Genomic DNA, 20,031 nt, shown 5'->3' on the forward strand with positions numbered 1-20,031 from the left:
TACTATATACAATATCTTTTATTTAATTTTATAGAATACTCTAATGGCTCATTCAACATCTATTAAATACATCTAGCTCACGTCATCTCCAAATAAATTAAACTACTGTAAAATGTCCTTATTTTACAAAATGGTAAAAAGCGGTAAAATGAATGTTTAAATTTATCATTTATTATTACTGTATTTTCATTTTATATCAGGTAGAAAAACATTTTCAACTAATATTTCATATTAATATTCTTCTACATAACAGAGATACTTAGTTCATGTTCAGTTAGGGGAAAAATGGCAAAATCAGCACTGTGGTCATGTTACTAGAGTATAGATTATCTGATAAAACTCCTAGAAAGTAGGAAGCCTTTTGCCATTTTCCCCATACTGTTCAAATTGCACACAATTGAAACAAATCTAATTTATAAATAATGTTATGCATGATTTAGTAGTTTGACATGGTGCCAACACCTTTAGCATATAAACATGTTTTTACAAAACATGGTACAGATTTGCCAAGTAGTTCAAGAGTATGTTTATCTAGGAACACCAGGTTATGTTTCTACAAATCATAGAAATCTATTAGTAATGTAAACAACATATCAGGCTTCTGTATTTAACTAATTTGTTTAGAATTAGTGTATTAGGCCTGTTGGGTATCTTATATAACTGGTTGTTGTATATGTTCTTTCATACCCCTGTGGCAATAGTTATTTTTAAGCTCTGTCTACACTATCAAACTTGATGCGACAAAAAAATGTGCCCATATTTGGACATGATGATGTCATATCACTACCATATTTGGGCACATCAAACTAGTGTGATAGTGTAGACATAGCTTTAGTTTATTCTGGTTTCCATATAATCGTTCCACAGCATCTGGTACAGTCGCCGATACGCGTCAGCGATAGTTGGTAGTGTTCACATGAAAATGCTTTGAGGTTTTCCTTACATTGGCCATGTAGCTTGCAATGAATGATTACACAGACAATATTCTGTACAATCATACATCATTGCTTACGATTGGACACAGACAAATCAAAGTTGAATCCTGTTCAACTTTTCTGATTTGTTTGCAATGAAAAGCGGAGAACTGCTAATTGCCTCGGAGACGCAGCGATCATACGGAAACCAACTTTACACTGGGTTATGATCTCTGACACCGTTTTTACATGATTTGACTGTTTGTTCCACCATTGATATTAAGACAGAGCTTTAGGAAGGTTCTATATCTGTTCAGTACCACTGGAACAATTGCGAATGTGAGGGTTACCATGCATATTCCCCATTCCCTCTACCTTCCTGTAGAAATTACCCATTTCTGCTGTATTGTAGAGTGTTCTTAGATAAGCTACACTACCTACTTATCAACACTACAATTAAGCTCTGTCTACACTATAAAACTAGTTGACTAAAAAAGTGTGATATGCCCAAATATGGTAGTGATATGCCCAAATATGGTAGTGATATGACATCATCATGTCCATATATGGGCACATCACATTTTTTTTCTCCTATTTTCAGCTGGGAGAAGGCAAACCAGATGAGATGCTCTGTGCATCTTCTTGATCACCTGTACTAATAACACATTCCTTGACGAGGAAATCAAACAGCTTCCGAGTCTTGTTGACGTCAATGCGTATAAGATTGCGGGCGTGTTTGAGCTTTAAACACCCTAACTTGTTGTATTCCGCCTGGAAGATGCGTTTATACTCAATGTAGGCTTCTGGTATTATTCTTACAGATGCACACATCTGAAAAACATACCAAAAATGAATGCACCATGCGGACACACCTTAAGCCCATTATTTCAAATTCCATGCCAAATGATACATGCAGATATAAAGTACCTCATTTTTATTTATTTTATTTTATTTTTTATTTATTCAACTTCTCACTAACACTGTTAGTGAAGGATCGGGACCAACAAGTGGTAAACACCTCTAAAAACGGTCCAGTCCCAATTGCACAGTGGCTATGTGTGACAGTGGCTGTGTTTGTGTGGACTAGTACACCGGGGTAACCTCCTACTCGTCTCGAAAGATGTACTAGGTTCTTTAAAGTGCACATGAGCTATATGTGTACACTGGACCTACGGTTTATAGTCCTTATCCGAGAAGACTCGTTCTACCACCAGAACCATGGAGCGAGTGAGCCTCGAATCCTTGCCGATGTTATGGCTACGTAATTACGGTTCCACTCATGATGCTATGTGTTACATTTATCCAAAAATGTTTAGTTAAAAAATAATCTTGATTTTGCTCAAGTTAACTTTCAAAATAAGGAAGTGTTTTATGGGCGGTTTCTTTTTCCTTCAATATTAGATTAAGTTTATTCATAAGATAAAAAGGACTGGTTTGATATTAAAACCTCAGTTTTGTTCTTAACTATCTTGGACTTAAGCAAAATGATTGATAAATGCCAATCCAGTACTGAAACGTAGTACAGGCTAGTCATTAAAAAAAATATAATATTTAAAAAATAATGATTCATTTTGTATTTCCTAAATGAATTTATACAAAGACAATGTACAATTTGATCATGAAAATTCTCAATCTCATTTGTGTGACCTATATGCTAGTCAATATAATATAAAAAGTCATCTTAAACTATATTGCATTTATGTGTCAGCTTTGACTGAGCTGAAACTCATATTGAGCTCTGTACAAAGACATCAATCTTACCTCTCTTTCTTTGTCATTCAATTTCTCAAAGCCTGGAAATTCTTGAAGATTAAGTGGTGGCGCTGTTCGCCTCATTGATGGAATAATAGGAGGTAGTTCCGTATGACCAGCTTCACTGAAAAAGAAGTCATATAAAACATACAGACTATTTTCTCACTCATTTAATGTAAATTGTTGGCATCTTTCCTATAATATATATAACAATTTTGCTGTCAAAAAATAATTGTTGTGTTATTATCAATGTTAGATATGTTTATATTTTGTAATACACTATATGACCTAAATCCTTTAAAGTCTGAAAAAAAAATCTAAAATCACAGGACTGGCTAATGTTAGTACTCTTGGACTAATATCCTCAGCATATCTATATATATCTATAATGTTATAAATTTAAGAAATCAAAAAATGTGAGGAAACATTATTTTGAAAGGAAATACATATTAAATGATTCATTCAGGTCATAATAATATAATAAATGTAAAATTAATAAATGTATTACATATGTTCTTAATAAGAAAATGCTTTGATATCTTGGGAAACATAATGTTATGATATAATTCACACTATCCAAAAAACAAAACAAAAATCTAAATATAACAGAGTTATTTGGTGATTCACAGCATCATCAGCTGTCCTGGGTTCTGTCACAAATATGTGAATGTTATATGTTATGTGTATACTGCACATCCATTTTTTTGGTTCATGTTATGCCTCAATGAGTCACTCCATAAATTAACATTTAAATATTTGCCATTGATCAATAAATTTGTTTGAATATACTTTAGGCACTTCCGTTAAGACATTTCACTATAAATAGCTACTTTGGTGCTAAACATATGTATTTGATAGGTTAAGGTCATGGCAATATAAATAGGATGTCATGATATGTGTATCTTGCTAAATATAAATATATGGCGGAAAAACTTAATAACTGGAATACATGTTGTATACATACATGAGAGCAAAGCGTTGTAACATTTGACAGCAAGCTCCTGGATCTTCTAGACTACTAAGTACTTGGCTTAGCTGATTGGTTCGTTGCTGTTTGGATCGTTCTCGTCGACGTTTCAATTGGTCAAATATTCTAGCACCTGAAATAGTGTAAAGATCATATATACAAGTTTCTTTTTGTCTTGTGTGGGTTCTTCCCAATTTTATTATGATACTCTATTATAAATAAATATATATAAATATTATATGTGTACACTTACATATTTTTCTTTTTTCTTTCTCATTTATATATTACAGTGTTAAAAGTAATTAATATATGCTTATACTGTATATACATAATACATCATACAGTATATACAAGTTAATAAAATCCATATAAGTGCACAATTATGTCCACTTGCCTCAAAGGAATATATGGGTACTATGGATAGTAAAAGATACCTTTAAAAGATACAATTCCATTCCTTCGAAATTCTTGCAACCTTTTAACTTCTTTCTTTAGATCATTTTCATCTGCAACAAAAATAAAATAATTAATAAAAACATAAATCTACATTTGCACCCATAAGCTCAAGCATCTTCTATCTATAATACAAACTGGATGATAATGTCCTTGAATATGACGCATAACATAACTGTAGGCCTAGCAAGATTTTGGTTTAGCTTCCTTCCCTAGCCCTCTCTCTGGTCTAGGTCCGGCTTGTTACTAAGCCATTGTCAGTGTTTTGCTCACAGCCTGTAAAGACAAGGCCAGGCTAGAGAGACGTACAAGCTAGCTGGCCTTGTCTTTACAGGCTGTGAGCAAAACACTGACAATGGCTTAGTAACAAAAAACAGACAAGAGCATTTATAATAATAGGCCTAATATATTTATTTCCTCCAAAATACACAAAGTGACAAAATATATAAATATATATAAACGACATACAGGAGGAGGGCAGACAACTAGAAACAAGTTCCTATTACCTAAAAGGTTTTGACTACCCTTTGATATGACATAAGTTAAATTAAACTAAGTTTTTCCATTTAATTTTTATTAAATATAGATTAAATTGGGTATTTGATTCATAAGTAATATATATTTTGAAACAAAAAATAGTGAACTCACAAATCATTCCTTCTAATAACTTATCATGTGCAAGTGGCGTCTGTAGCTTAATGAATGGATTCAGACATCTATTCAACTCCTTTGTAATTTTGTCATAACCAAGTTCAGTCACTAAAAATGAATAACATTAAATCAAATCGTCTATGATGCCATATAATAATAATAACAACTTTATTTAAAAACAGATGCAACACTTGAATCACTAGATTGGTGTTTTTCACAAGGCCGTTACTTACTATAAAACTATTTACACAAGTTATCATTTACAGTACATGATTCAAGAACTATACAAAATACAAAGAGACACAACTGATACAATTTAAAAAAGAAAACAAATATTTCACGAAAAACACAGAGTTTCAGGTATATCTTATTTTGTCCATATTATTCATAGGAAGTTTTGCTTTACAACGACCTAGAACTTGTTATGTTATATTAATTCATTGTGCAATTGAATGTATATTGTAACATGCATTCTCATTGAAGGTTCATTGTTCATCCTCAATTAATTCCAGATGATGACCAACTACACAATATGTTTAGGTTGTAGGTTCTAGGTTGTCCCTAAATATTAATTTAGTAGTAGCCTTGGGTTAAAAATAATTGTACTAGTTACATTATCATACTTACTTTGTATTTTTGAAATATTAATTAAACCATAATTTCTAATCATTCTGAAAAACACAAAGCATAAATGATTTTTATAATTTATACTAAAGACTGATTTATACTGATTTATTAGTGTCTTTAATTTTTGTTGTTCTTTGAACAGGACAGAGTTCTTTTCAAAGAGTGAGTCTGATAAATGGGTGAAAATTATTCTACATTATCATCTAAATATGCTACCCTCCAAACTGAGAAAGGTGGTGTCAATAAATTACTTTAAGTCTGTTCTAAAAAAGTATTTGAAAAATCACTACGTATTATACAGTGTATTGTACAGTTTTGTATAGTAGTATATTTTTGTATAGTTCTTTGTTTTTTTCATATGTGTTTGTTTTATATGTTTATACAGGGCCTCTTGATTGTCATCATATGCTGTTTAGGGTCACCTCTTTAAATAAAATAAAACTAGGCATACATCTGCTTGTTATTCCTACCGTTTTCTTCTCTGTCGCTCCTGCAGCCTTTCACTATAAATGTCAACAGCAGCCATTTTCAACTCCTCCAGTAGTTCCTCTTCTTCTCCTTGGAAGTAGATATCTAGAACATCATGTTCAGCATAGTTGTCAAATTCCTTAAACAAAAATTGCTAACTATTATTCCACTGTTATTTTTATTTTGTATATTTCATACACATTCAACAGCGAGTAATTCACCAATTACAGGATGGATAAACTATTTATAATTGATAATGCTTATAAACTCATTTTTCTCATCTGAGGCTCATGAGTTACACAACCCTGCACTAGGTCAGGATCAGGATTGAACCCTGGATCTTGAGATTGGAAGGCAAGCATGTTAACCACCAAGCTACAGCTCCACTACACTTTTTTACTTTTACTTTTTACTTTCCATAAAGCACATATCTGCAGTAAGAAACAGATAATGTACTCACAGCATTGAAGTCCCCTCTGGCAGGTGTGTATCCAGCCATATCAGCTCTTTGTGCTTCTTTTAAAGGCCTGGGTGGGTCTTCACTCACTAGAAGAATGGTTTACATAACATAAATATTATGTTAATCACAAATTTCTTATATATTTTAGAAACTGAAAACGTCAAGACATTCTAAACTTTACTTTATCATTTTGTTTTTGGAAAAACATGGTATACCACAAACATTACTTTACTAGTAAAGCATTGTACATTATGTGAAATTTAATTGAAATTTTTTGTTTTTGCATTCCAAAAATTTAAAATTTGTTTGGTTTTGTGAACTGTTCTGTACCTTGTAATGGTACGCTACTTACCACGGCAAACTATTGGATAGGTTCGTACCACAGTCGTTTGAGGCAAAGCTATAAAAGTAGAAAGTACAAGATCTTTAAAAATACTAATGCAAATATTTCAACTATCATTAGGGTGTTAGGGTTAAGTTATTTAAGATATATTATAATTATAATAACAGGTAATTCATTTACTTGGAAAAAGTCCTCTTGGGTTGTTGATAAAGACACGATGGTAATGCCGTTCACATTCTAACTTCGTTTTTGTTTGAACTTGCACTGCTACATCTTGCCTAGAGGTAACAAAGGTTTTAAAAAAAGACTAGTAATATTTGTAATAAAAACAAGGAAAGAATAAGGATTATTTTATGGTAAAGAAAAGTTGGTGGTTTAGATGCTCGGCTAACAATCCCAGGGTCCCGAGTTCAAATCCTGTCAGATGCCATGATTTTTTTTCTCATGACACAACAACTCCACTCCCAAAGACTTGTTATAAGACTTTGTTTATGTAGAGCATCTTGTGTATATATTTGTCTCTTTAAATATTTATGGGGGAGGCTGCTTTATTAGCCACTAGTCTTATCAGCCATAGAGGTAACATATGCTCAAAAAAGACTAGTGTATTTGTAATAAAAACAAGAAAGGAATAAAGATTATATCATGGTAGTTCCTCTTACCAGTTACCAAGGCCACAGTCACCAATAGCTTCCAGGAATTTGAGTTCTTCTTTAGCTGTCCAGCTCGGATCCAAGATTGAAAACTGATTAGCCTAAATATATATGATATAAAAATACATTTAATACAGTAGTCAAAATACAAGATAATATTAGATATACTAAACTGCATTCAGTACAAAGTAAAGAACTCAAATATCACTAATCAACTTACGAGAGAATACATTTTATATATATAAACATTTTTAAAAAGGTAAAGGTAACAAAAATTGGAAATGAATTATGTCATATATCAAGGATTTTAAAAGAATATACTTACAATAATTTCATAATCATGATCGCTCTGATGTTTCCCATCTTCCCAAGCATGAGAAAAACACTAATAAAAAAAATCACACAATAGTTTAGTTCACACTTTCAGGATAAATTACAGTCTAGATGGTGAACACATTTATAGCAACCGCAAGAGCCACTCACGTAGACAGCTTTTAAAATTGTTTTTTTTTTCCAAAAAGCTATTTCAATAATTGAGGAGTATTGTATTAATTATGAATTGTCATAAGATTTAAAAAAATACATTTTTAATGATTGCATTCCCGTTGAAAACTGACCTGTAAACAGATGCAGACACTTGGAGGTGGGCATGTTATACAGCGGATGTAGGGCTCGATGAGGCATGACGAGCACCCAGGGCAGGGCTTGCTATCTCTTTCTTGAAGCGACATAATGTCAGGAAAATAGCCACTGACCAATTTGCTTAGGAAGACTCCAATTCCAATACATTTATTAATCTGTAGTATTCGACAAATTAAAAACAAAACAAAATCGATACAAATTTTAACATTTATTTAACTAGGCTACTACTAGTACTAGCTAGGCCTAGCCTACACTATAAAATATATTATATATAGGCCTATATAAGCATGATTTAATTTTATATTATTAATTGTATTGCTGAGCCTGAAGAAGGAAAATGAAGAAAAGAATTATACAGGACGTGGGTGGTGGGCCGGCTTGGCCTAGATACTCTACTAACTAGGCCTAGTAGGCCTAGTAGTATAAGTAGCGATAGACTCGGCTAGATAGAGGACAATTATTTTATAATCTAGGTAAGCCTAGGCCTAGCCTAAATAAATTTCATATCAATCATATGCCTAGGCCTAAGTAAAATTAACAGTAAATGTACATCACATAGCAAACAAACCTCAATTACTCTATTAATAATAGAGCTAGGCTAGGCCTAGCAAGATTTTAACATGTGTCGCGAGAGAAAACCATTTTATTTTACGAAAATTAGCATATAGTAGGCCATAGGTTATACGTACGGCGGCTGTGTGTATAATGACAATACAATTCCCTGTTATTTTATACCCGGCCGTAGTGCGAATAGAAATTTATTATTTTAATGTCAGAGGTCAGCATACAGAAATCTAAAGTTTACTTTGTTCGTGTCAACACCACCGGCGTCTTTTTAAACATCAAAATGTTAACATCTTCTCGTTCTGTACGAGCTGAAACTCGGAGTCGTGCCAAAGATGAAATCAAACGTGTTATGCAAGCGATAGATAAAGTTAGAAAATGGTTAGTTTGAATTTAATGTAGCTTAGGCCTAAGCTAGCCTACTACTCTAGGCCTAACAAACAAAGAAGAAGCAAAAAACGATGCATTCTCCTGAGCTGAGAGAACTAGTTGAAATGCCAGGTCGTTTAGTCCCTAACTTGTTTTTTGTACAGCTATTGTTCGTTAGCGTTCTTCAGCCTATCTAAAATAACTATTATACCTTTATACTTAGTATCTTGGATTGAATTTATTAATTAAAAAAATATTTATTATTTGAGTATTTAATTTATGTTGGTTCAGAATACAGAAAACCAGTGTTGATGCAAAACAACAATGTGACCAGTCAAAGCGACAGATCCAAAGCATGTGTACTTTATAATTCCATGAATAGATATACTTTACAGTACCAATACATTGATACCATTTCATTTTTATAGGGAAAAGAAGTGGGTTACAGTTCGAGACACAACTTTAAAGGTCTATAAATGGATTCCAGTACAAGAGACGAAAGATGATAAGGATGAAGAAGAAAAGAAAAAAACTACAGATAACAAAGAAAGAGGAGACAAAGCAGAAAATGGAAGTCAGGCATCTAGCAGTAATGACACTGTGCAAGGAGAGACAAGTGGTATTGATAGTAATGAGAACACCAACAGTCTGCCAGGAAGTTCAGAGAATACAAGTCAACACAAAACATCAGAAAATATACATAAAAAAGATGGTATATAAATAATATCTTGCATATTTTTTAAGTTGGCCAAACTATATAAAAGCTTTGCTCTTTTTTGTCATCCTTTTCCATTTAGTTTATTTTCTAATAAATATTCTCAAAGAGGAAAAAAAAAACCAAAAAAAGCATTTCTTCATATATTCTGTATTGTAGGCCCATACAAGGTGTACAGTATAGCTTTTATCCTAAAACTCTTTCTACACTATCAAACTTTATGTGACAAAACAATTTGATGTGCCCATATATGGACATGATGTCATATCACTACCATATTTGATCATATCACTACCATATTTGGGCACATCACACTTTTTGTTGTCAAACTAGTTTGATAGTGTAGGCAAAGCTTTAGGGTGGTGGGCTTTTATCTTAATCAGTGCAGTTCTAACTTCTGTATATATTTTTAAATTTAGAATCTTCCATGTCAACGAACCTCAATAGACATGAACCACTACGCCACAGGGATGTTACTGCTTTAATAGATGAAGATAGAACGGGTAAGTCTTCATCTACAGTCTAGTGAAAAGTGGGGAGTGCTGGCGACAAGTCACTCCCTATGAGTAACTATAATACTGTAATGTTCAATTTATATAGCGCAAAATGCAGGGCACCTATAAGCGCTGAACAATCAACAGAGAATGTAAAAGGCACAAAATGAATTAATGTTATCCTGTAATTTTTTTCTGTCTGTAAAATGTAAATCTTTAAATATTATTTATTTTTTGTTGTTTAGCTTCCCCATCAAATGTTAGTCTTGATGAGTCAACGATGGATTCACATGACTACTCTGATCGTGATGATAACAGCAGTATCACTGGCTTTCAGAGCGAAGGTAAGTGGTAGTAGTGTGAAAGGGAGCTAAGGGGTTGTGGCGATTGTAGATTTAATTAAATTTGATTGTTTAATGTAATGTATTTTTTATATTGTATTTTTATTATATTTTTACATTTTATTTTGTAAAGAGTTTAAATTGATTAATATCAGCTGGCCTCTTTAAATAAAGTTGAAATAAATAAATAATAGATTGATATTATAATATTTCGTGCTACCACAGATAATGATAGCAGAAGTGCTTTTGAAGATGATACCACCAACCAATCAGCTATCTCCGATTCTAACAGTCAACCACCAATCCTTAGTAAGTTACTAAACTACAGCGGTCAGATTTATGAAACTTTCTTACAACTTAAAAAATCATCAACTGTTAAGTTTACAACTAACCTAAGCAAATATGGCAACATTTTACATATTAGATGACAAAGTCTATTACAAAAGAAAAAAGTTTGATGAATTGAGCATCAGTTTTCAATTAAGCACTTCATAGCTATTGTGCTTAACCAAAGTTGTTTTCATGACTATTTTATTTAAATGATACTTTACATATTTCCTAAATTGATAGTTATTAATTAGAGACATAGCTTAATTAAAAAACAAAATGTATATATTTTTCAGGACCAGAGAGCCAAATAAAAGAACAAAGTCTTGTAAAAGAAGATAAAAAAGAACCACCAAGTCAGCCAACAATCAGACCAGCCGAGGTGGGTAAAACGAATGTTAAATTTAATCCTATTCAATAATTGCAAGAGAGGCCTCAACAAATCTGGGGTCACACACTTAAAATAATTTTTCTCAGTTCTCATTAAACAATAGAATAGGGTTTAAAGCTCTGTATACACTATGTATTTTAAGCTCTGTATACACTATCAAACTTTATGTGATGTGATGGTGTGCCCATGTATGGACATGTTGATGTCATATCATTACCATATTTGGGCACATCACACTTTTTTGTCAAAGTAGTCGATAGTGTAAACAGCTTTATAAAGTATGGAATTTTTTTTTTCTGGACAGGAAAACACTGGTGAAGAACCTCCTTTGAAACGACAACATCTATCATCAGAAGACTCCATGGCTGACTGAATGTTTATTTTGAACTAGAAGTGTTTTTGTGAAAGCATACAGGCTGGCAAAGTGAATGAATGGATTCTAGGGATAAATTCTTCCAATTTTCCTAGGAATAAATGGTTCCAATTCAAGAGATACTGATAAACAAAGAAACTGTTTATGTAAAAACAAATTAAATTGTCCATTGGTAGATAAACAAACTGTTTATGTAAAAACAAAATTAAATTTTCCATTGGTTTTTTATGGTTAGGGACCAAAAAATCTGCGGAAAAAAAAGTAAAATTAATTATTTTTTGGCAAATAGAAGTATTTAAATCTTTCTGTAAACCATGTATGTAATTAATTGCTTTATATCGGAATAGTGTTTGTCTAATTCCTTGTTTTCTAGGGCTGAATAACTGTGCACTTTAATTCTAGACACAGTGAACTACGACACGGTGAACTACGACACGGTTGACCATGTCTGTTACCATGCCATTGGCAGAGTTGACTGTGCCAATATTCAGTTACATCAGTAGTATCTATGACCTTATTTATTGACTGTTTGCATTCTAGGTGCTCAGCCCTAAAATATGTACAAATTGTGTACATATTCAAATACCATTATACCATACACACCTACCAAGGCTGTGGATGGCCAATCAAAGTATTGAATACATATTGTAATATAATACATACTAGCCATTGTGTTGATGATATAGTATAGTATTATTACAAATTTAAGCTTAATTTGTTGTTCTGTACTATTTGTTATTGTAATAAATAATTTACACTTTTAATAAAGTAAAGATTTTATGTGTGTTAACTGGTTTTTAAACATCAGTACAGTATTTTGGTAAACCAGATATAATAATAATAATAATTATAACAATAATACAAAAATTAAAACAAAGACACTGGATTATATACAAAGCATTTATTATGCACTACAAACCATTTCATCGTGAGGTGGAACCTCATTCGTTCCTAACTCTGAACGTCATTTCATAACAATATCATGTTTGCTAAGATTATAGAAAATACACTGTAGAACAATACTATAGTAACAGTTAATATGCAAAAAGGCCAAAATGAAATCATACATTTCTAATTACCATATGTAATAGTATACTTTCATTATGTTGGAGATCTTAATTTCATCTGGTTAAAAGTTTGTAAAAGGTTATTTTTGTGAGTGTTGTCTGTACCCATATTATCAAAACCATGGGGCTACATTTATGGCAATATTTGATAATTACATTTTGGTCTTTTATATAAAAGCTAAAGTACTAAGAACAGCAAAACATAAAGTAATTAATGAAAAATAATTGGAACCGGTAATTAAGTAATAAGGTATCTGGAAAAATGTTTATTTTTAAATATTTACATCGATACAATACTTAATCAAAATACCATTAAAATGATATAATAATGAATATTTATTAATTATTAACTTTATTAATTAAATTAAGAATATGCACTTAAAGCTAGCTAAGCTGATTGTTCTGAATGTTATATCATATAATAATGCACAGTTTTCGACACTTTGTGCTCTAAAGGACTCATTGAGCGCCAACCTGTGCAGTTTATATTACAAATATCAAGATCATGTTTTCTTTTTACCTCTTGCTTTTCATCTGTCCGCCCCCATGAGGTGCGGTTGTTGAGAAATTTGCATTCAAATCAAGATTTTGTTGCTTCAGTTTTTAATTATTTCTGAATCTGATATCTTTAGACTTTGCAATTATTTGCTGCGATTCAATCTCATTTGATTGTCTGGATACGTTATCAAGATTCATCAACATTTCTTGGCTTTCTTCTTTCACTTTTTCAATAATTTCTTGTGTACGTCTTTCAATCGCCGCCTTGCATAACTGTACATGTGCGTCAAATTCTTCCTTGTCCTTCATTAACGCCTGATATGTAGCTTCTAATTGCTGTTTTACCTCCTCTGCGGACATCAGAACTTCATTCGCCTTTTTGTTAAACTCCGCTATAGCGACTAGTATTGGTTTCGTTTCATGTTCTGCTGTGCAACTTTCAAAATTTGTACATTCCTTACATGTACTTTTGTTGCAAGTTACGCAGAATATTTCTAATGTGGTTTCTGGGTGGTCCTTGCATTTTCCTGGTATTTCATCTTGGCTCGACATCTGTAGAATAAAGCAATATGCGCAGTATTAGTTGTGGTTGAAGTATAATAAAGATATTTACCAATACCATAGCTTAGGCCTACTGAAAGAGGGATTTTGGGGGAGGGGATTTGATGTATAGATGCACATTTCCCTTATTTTAGATGGCTGTTTTATAAATCCAGCTTTACAATTCTTTTAAAATATTTTGGGCTTGCAAAAAACATTAAGGTAGGCCTACTGTATAATAAAAATATTAGTAATTTACTAAAATGTCTTTAAATTGTCATTGTTTTGTTATGGTATAGGATTATATTATTTGTAGCAGCCTAACCAGGATTATTGGGTTCTATGGATGGCAAAACCGTACACTCATTTGCATAAAAAAAATCCGTATGGCGTATGTAGCTTTGATTTAGGATCAGTGAGATATTTTCTACCAAAATGAAATGAAACATCCTTGGGCTGGTCCTATGAGCTTTTTACTACTGTAGTAGGAAAGAATTCAATAATGTATAAACTTACCCTTGTTGAAGATTGATACAATTTCCTTTCAAAATATTCTCAGCTTAGCAGACCGCGTACAGTACTGGTTATTATATTATGTGAGACTGTCATGCATGACGTATTTACTTCCTTTATCAAATATTATAATAACAATAGAGCTCATAATTGTATTGTGATGTATATCAAATTGTGTAAATATAACCTGCGATACAATACAAGTATATCAAGGGTAAACTTTCCATCTTGTTATTAATAGATAATTGGAAATTTTAAAGTGAATTACTGTACCTTTAATATTTTTACATACTACATATGTTTGCTTCTAATTCTAGTCTTAAAGGTGTATTTCCCCCCCAAAATAAGGATTAATTAAATCAGACTTTAACAGGCTTAGCTATTTTGTAGTTTAAAAAGTTAATCACTTCCATACAAAAAAAACCCAGAGAAATAATTTTTTCACTTATAAAATGACAAAATAAACAGTTACATTAAATCAACACCCCATTGGCTGGCAGCCAATTTGAATATTTTTTTCTTTCAATTACAGTTTTTTCAGGTAAATTATTTTTTTGGGTCAACTTTTTGGTCAAAATGAAAAACTATTATGTGACATTAAAATGGCATATTCAACAACAAACATTTAAACAAATTATTTTTTCAGGGGTGAATATATCTTTCATTTATATATCTTACTTTTTTTCAATTTTAAATAGTTTTTCTTTGTTCAGAGTTAATATTTCACTAATATAAAACGAGACATGAAAGTCGGTCAACTCTTTATGAAAATCCACCAGCAGATAAATTTTATAAATAATAAAGTCACAATAAATATTAAGTGCATTTCCTCCATAATTCAAGCAAACATAAATATCAATCAATCAATCAATCGTTCGATTTATATAGCGCCATTCCAACATTCATTGCTCATGGCACTGAAATATAATAATATAATGTATAATATTTTACATTTGTTGTAAAATAGAAAGATATTTTTAATGAATTTCCATATTTCAACTGGGTGTCTAGAAAACTAAGATCTAGAAAACTAAGACCTAAGATATCTTAGTTTTCTACATCTAGAAAACTAAGATATCTTAGGTCTTAGTTTTTTTAATTTTATTTAGTTGACACCCATCTCAACTAAATAAAATAATAATAAATATATATTTTTTTTAATTTCTATTCTATAATATTTATTTTCCATTTTACTAAGTAATTATTGCTGTACATAGTTATTCCAGGAGAAATACAGTGAGCCATGAAAAAGATTTTCTAACAAAAAACACACAATTGAAAACTTGCAGTTAAAAATTTAATAAAAAATGATATATTGCAATACATAAAACATGCAAAAAGTATTTTACAATAGAAAATAATACTACAGTATTGATGACTGTAATTAAAATGTTTCGTTTGTTGTTTTCTCTCTTTTCATCTCATACAGTTAACTATGTACGAGAATGGTATTATGTCATATACTAATGTAATTAAAATCATACCATAAGGAATTGCATGACAGCATCACACACAGTAAAAGGAGAGAGACCCTGCTCAGTATGAATGAGAATGGAATCGCCAATCTGTACAATTTTGCACCACAGTATACTCACTAGTACAGTAATGTAATATACAACTTACATTATCCAGCGTTTATTAATTATGATAACATTATAAATTAACAAATTGATAATTATTAAGCATACCCTGAATTATATAGAAGGTACTAACATAATATTATTAATATATTATAAATATAATATATAATAGGTTCATACACACTGAACCAAATTATAGAGGTTATTTTACTTAAATTCCCAAGATTTCTTCAATTAACAACCTAATGAGACAAACAAAGTTCATTCAAACTTCAGGACTTTTTCCTGATACTGCATGCAACATTCTAAGGCTCTGTCTACATTATCAAACTAGTTTGACAAAAGAAGTGTGTGATGTGCCCAAATATGGTAGTGATATGATGTCATCGTGTCCATATAATGGGCACATCACATTTTTTAGTCACATTAAGTTTGATAGTGTAAACAGAGCTTAAACCCTTGAGTATTCACTAAAGCTCTGTCTACACTATCAAACTTTATGCGACAAAAAAATGTGATGTTCCCATATATGGACATGGTGATGTCATAGCATACCATATTTGGGCACATCACATTTTTTTTGTCACAAAGTTTGATAGTGTAGACAGAGCTTTAAGCAATTGAAATTCCAGAACTATTCTCCCCCGGACACATTCTAGGATTTCCTAAATCAGAAAATGAAATAAAGCTTTGTTCATGCATATATCATATACATTTTTGAAAATTGAAATTCAAGGACTTTTATCCGGACACCAACTTTCCAGGATTTCCTAATTGAAAACCTAAACACAAAAACTTTAGTTCCTTTCAACATAATCCAACTACAATTCAAGAACATTTAATATGCTTTTTACTAAATTTTAAGTCAATGGCAAACAAACATACCAGTATTTTTAGTTGAGTTAGAAAAATAAATTTTTATTCCTCTTTTTTTTCTTTTAGCGGAATCAAATATGTTTAAATTGTATTATATTATTATTCATATGACCAAATGATTAGATCACATACATGCATGTTAGTTTGACAATAGATGAATTATACAAAAAGCTCTCAAAATGAGTTCAATATACACAAGCAGTGTATTATACATGTTTGAGTTGCAATTATTATTATTATATATCTTTTTAAAGCAACACAATTTAGGAGGCTTAAATATTTTTTGGCAAGAAAAAAACACTGGTTCTAAAGACCTCACTACACATATTTCAATCATAGTATCTTTTTCAAAAATAGAAAAAGTAATATTCCATCATTTAGCTTTTGCATATTTTGTTTGTATGTAATGTAACATTGTTATTGAACCATAAAGTTTAATAGGGAAACTAGTTGAGAAGCTATGTAGGATATTATTGAAATGTGTTATTTATGATACTATTAGTAGCTACATATATTTTTCCGGTAATAAAAATAAAATACATATTTTGTTATTACTGTTTTTACAGTACATATAAATGTATTAGTTTTAAAAAATACAAAACATGCTCTTTTAAAAATAATAAAAATAAAATACATATTTAGTTATTACTGTTTTTACAGTATATATAAATGTATTAGTTTTAAAAATACAAAACATGCTCTTTTTAAAACAGGCATTCGGAAGGCATTAACACTATGTGTTAAAGTATCCATTGTTTCAATGAACCCTCTGAGCTCATTTGAAAGACAAAATAAAAATCTCTATAGAAAAAAAATTAAATTTTTAAAACCTATACATGTAGTAAATTGTTTTCGATGTATATTATTTCTAATAAATTTGTTAAAATAAAATATAAACAATTTTTAAAATATTTAAATTGAATAAAAATTGATTTAAAAATCTGTAAATTTTTGGGAGAATTATTTATTTATTATTAAATTATAATAAATAAATAAATGAGAAAACATTGTTTGAGCCTTCTTGCAAAAAGTTTTTTTTTCTCAAGATTTTGAAAATAAATAAAATATCAAAACAGAATCAAATCATTTTTTTAGATTAGAAGATTCTCAGTCAGTCAGAATTATTGTTTAAATAAGTACACAATTCCTCCCCCACCCCTTCGTTAGATTTTAGCCTACTTGCGTGAAAATGTGAGTTTCTTGTTCTTTCTAGATAATGTTAGTGGCATCTGTAATACACTAGACAGGTATTCTAATGATTTATTTGGCCTTTGGTGGAGTGTTTTGCTTCTTCTTTCTTCCTTTGGCCTCCTTTTTGTCTGTTCCATCAGCATTTGTATCTTGAACAGATGAGCTAAAAATGTAAATAATGTATAACATACTTAGTATAGTCATGGTATAGTTGCACTTGTCCCCTTACGTAAAACCTATAGGTGACCATGACGCACCCATTTTGATGCATTGTGACCATGTTGTTCATGATATGGTGGGTGGTAAAGTGATGGACATTGATACACCATTATTCATTGATGCGACGTACCAACTACAGTAGGTTGATGCACATGTGTCAATAAATATTTGTAAAAGACGCACCTCTCCCGGGGGTCGTATAGGGGGTCATACAATTAACATGTGCATTACACTAACTTTAAATATTAAATACCAGTATGTTTAGCCAATTATTGTATTAAAGACAAATGTTTGTAAATTACTTTTCATTTTTCTCGATGGAATCACGTAATCCCTGTGCCATTCCTTTATAGCAATCAACAGCAGACGACATGGTTGTCATGGTGCGTGTCATTCGAACTACATCATTCACTTCCTGGTTCAAATCTTTCGTGGCTTCAATTCTGAATAAAACAATAAAGCATCAAGATGGTGTGAAGTGATTGTTTATGTATTACTATTATTTTCTTTTGTTTTATATTCTTTACAACAAGTACAAACAATATGAATGAAAAACTGCGTCAAAAAAAAAGTAAATAAAATAGTTGAGAATGTTTTGATTGTTTATTTGGTGGCGAAGTGCGCTCTAGAAATACTTATTATTATTATTAACAACTTATTACTCCTAAAGGTGGAATTCTTACGCTAGCATAACAATCTCCCAAAAATTTAACCAGAAGTTTCCAAATTTCATCCTTGTAAAATATATGCATTATGAAAATATTTAGGGGGCATCCCAAAGTTCTGTCATATGTTATTCTTAGTACCTTCTCGGTTTCACGCTTCTTCTCCGTGACTTAACAGAAGATGGTGTTGGGGTTCGGTTTGCAATACGAACTGATCTCCGCAGGAATTCGCTCTGTTCGGTTCCTGGTGTTTTTGAGCTACGATAGATTCTACAATGCTCCGGAGTCCTGAAGAAGTCCGGACTGTATGCTATGTCCAACAATCTTTGCTTTGTCATCGACCTTGGCGTTCTGACTACTTGTGGGGGACATTCAGGTGTTTTGGTGTGTTGAGGAACATTCCATTTTGAGTGCTTCGTTCCTTTTCCAGGAATTTTAATTTTCTAAATAAAAAATAGAACATTCATTAATTGATAAGAGAACATTTATATTAAGACATGTATGTTTTTTTTAAATAATTTGTTATCCTTTATTTAAAAGTAAATTGTAATTTAGGCCTAGGCTAGTACAATTTTTTAAATTGTTTTTTTTCCTTTTAAAGCTAGGCCTAGTCTAGATTTCTAGGCTACTGTAAATTTCCAAAATTGTAATGCCTTGCAAATTAGTGTTGACAATGTCTGACATTAATTAATAAATAATATTGAATATTAGGCCTACTATACTGACATCCATCATCATGATTTAATATTATTATATTCATCTTTTGCCTTGTTAGACCTACCATCGGCAGGTTTTCCCTTTTAGGCAATCCTAATAGGCTAGCAAAGGGCCTAGGCCTAGCCCTAGTAGTAATGAATATTGTCTCACCGATTTAAGATCGCCCCACGCCTTCTTAACGTTTCTAAGCCTACCGCCCGAGTTCATTCGTCTGAGGGGTTCTCGTTTTGAAGACGGTTTTCTTTGGCCAGATGCAGGTAAAATTGCAGCACCGTCGTCTGAACGTTCTGACATATTGAGAAGATCTTGTTGTCCTTGTTTGAAAGAAACTAAATCAATATTTCCTGCGTTGTAATAGTCCATCTTTTTCTGCGATAAAAATAGTTGTTTTCAATATTTGTTTTCGCCGACTCTTTTTGTTAAATCGGTATCGGGCGTGTTTGTCAGTTAAAATTTCGCGCTCGACTGTTCCACTAAATATTCAATCGGATAACAGATTCAAATGAATACATCTTGATATTTAATTCATTATAACCATTGATTAGTTATTGAAATCAAAATGAAACATTATACTTAACCTTAAGGTAATAAAAACTAACTCATAACAAAGTTAGATAATTAGTTATTTTTTAAATCCAGTTTATCGCATCTAAACTAAACC

The 20,031-nt window shown here is 31.4% G+C and overlaps 4 protein-coding genes across 5 annotated transcripts in view; 1 reads left to right on the forward strand and 3 right to left on the reverse strand.

Moving 5' to 3' along the window:
* Positions 1-20,031, reverse strand: part of LOC144834541 (transcriptional adapter 2-alpha-like) — a 51,612-nt gene continuing 31,581 nt past the window's right edge. Inside the window, exons 1-14 of one of the 2 annotated variants that reach the window (XM_078689383.1) lie at positions 8,499-8,578; positions 7,906-8,085; positions 7,614-7,673; positions 7,298-7,389; positions 6,816-6,913; positions 6,645-6,692; positions 6,293-6,378; positions 5,835-5,971; positions 5,365-5,408; positions 4,735-4,845; positions 4,068-4,139; positions 3,631-3,766; positions 2,676-2,790; positions 1-1,745 (exon numbers count right to left, since the gene is read on the reverse strand). In XM_078689383.1, the coding sequence (XP_078545509.1) occupies positions 1,512-1,745; positions 2,676-2,790; positions 3,631-3,766; positions 4,068-4,139; positions 4,735-4,845; positions 5,365-5,408; positions 5,835-5,971; positions 6,293-6,378; positions 6,645-6,692; positions 6,816-6,913; positions 7,298-7,389; positions 7,614-7,673; positions 7,906-8,019 (1,347 nt within the window). In that variant the 5' untranslated portion in view covers positions 8,020-8,085; positions 8,499-8,578 and the 3' untranslated portion in view covers positions 1-1,511. Of the gene's footprint in view, positions 1,746-2,675; positions 2,791-3,630; positions 3,767-4,067; positions 4,140-4,734; positions 4,846-5,364; positions 5,409-5,834; positions 5,972-6,292; positions 6,379-6,644; positions 6,693-6,815; positions 6,914-7,297; positions 7,390-7,613; positions 7,674-7,905; positions 8,086-8,498; positions 8,579-20,031 lie in introns of those variants that run through there. The other variant, XM_078689384.1, reaches the window with a different exon arrangement.
* LOC144834546 (uncharacterized) lies at positions 8,698-12,277 on the forward strand. Its single transcript, XM_078689397.1, has 7 exons — positions 8,698-8,875; positions 9,292-9,575; positions 9,998-10,081; positions 10,318-10,416; positions 10,639-10,722; positions 11,037-11,122; positions 11,436-12,277. Exons 1-7 carry the CDS (start codon positions 8,700-8,702, stop codon positions 11,502-11,504), a joined length of 882 nt encoding a protein of 293 aa, XP_078545523.1. The 5' UTR covers positions 8,698-8,699; the 3' UTR covers positions 11,505-12,277.
* LOC144834547 (uncharacterized) lies at positions 12,391-14,256 on the reverse strand. The gene is made up of 2 exons (XM_078689398.1): positions 14,126-14,256; positions 12,391-13,621 (listed from the first exon to the last, which is right to left on the reverse strand). The coding sequence occupies exon 2, from the start codon at positions 13,619-13,621 to the stop codon at positions 13,175-13,177; it is 447 nt and encodes a 148-aa protein (XP_078545524.1). The 5' UTR covers positions 14,126-14,256; the 3' UTR covers positions 12,391-13,174.
* Positions 17,568-19,782, reverse strand: LOC144836204 (uncharacterized). Its single transcript, XM_078691447.1, has 4 exons — positions 19,521-19,782; positions 18,795-19,096; positions 18,291-18,431; positions 17,568-17,932 (listed from the first exon to the last, which is right to left on the reverse strand). Exons 1-4 carry the CDS (start codon positions 19,731-19,733, stop codon positions 17,839-17,841), a joined length of 750 nt encoding a protein of 249 aa, XP_078547573.1. The 5' UTR covers positions 19,734-19,782; the 3' UTR covers positions 17,568-17,838.

This window comes from Antedon bifida, chromosome 2 (assembly GCF_963402885.1).
Source record: "Antedon bifida chromosome 2, ecAntBifi1.1, whole genome shotgun sequence".
Taxonomy (NCBI): Eukaryota; Metazoa; Echinodermata; class Crinoidea; order Comatulida; family Antedonidae; genus Antedon; species Antedon bifida.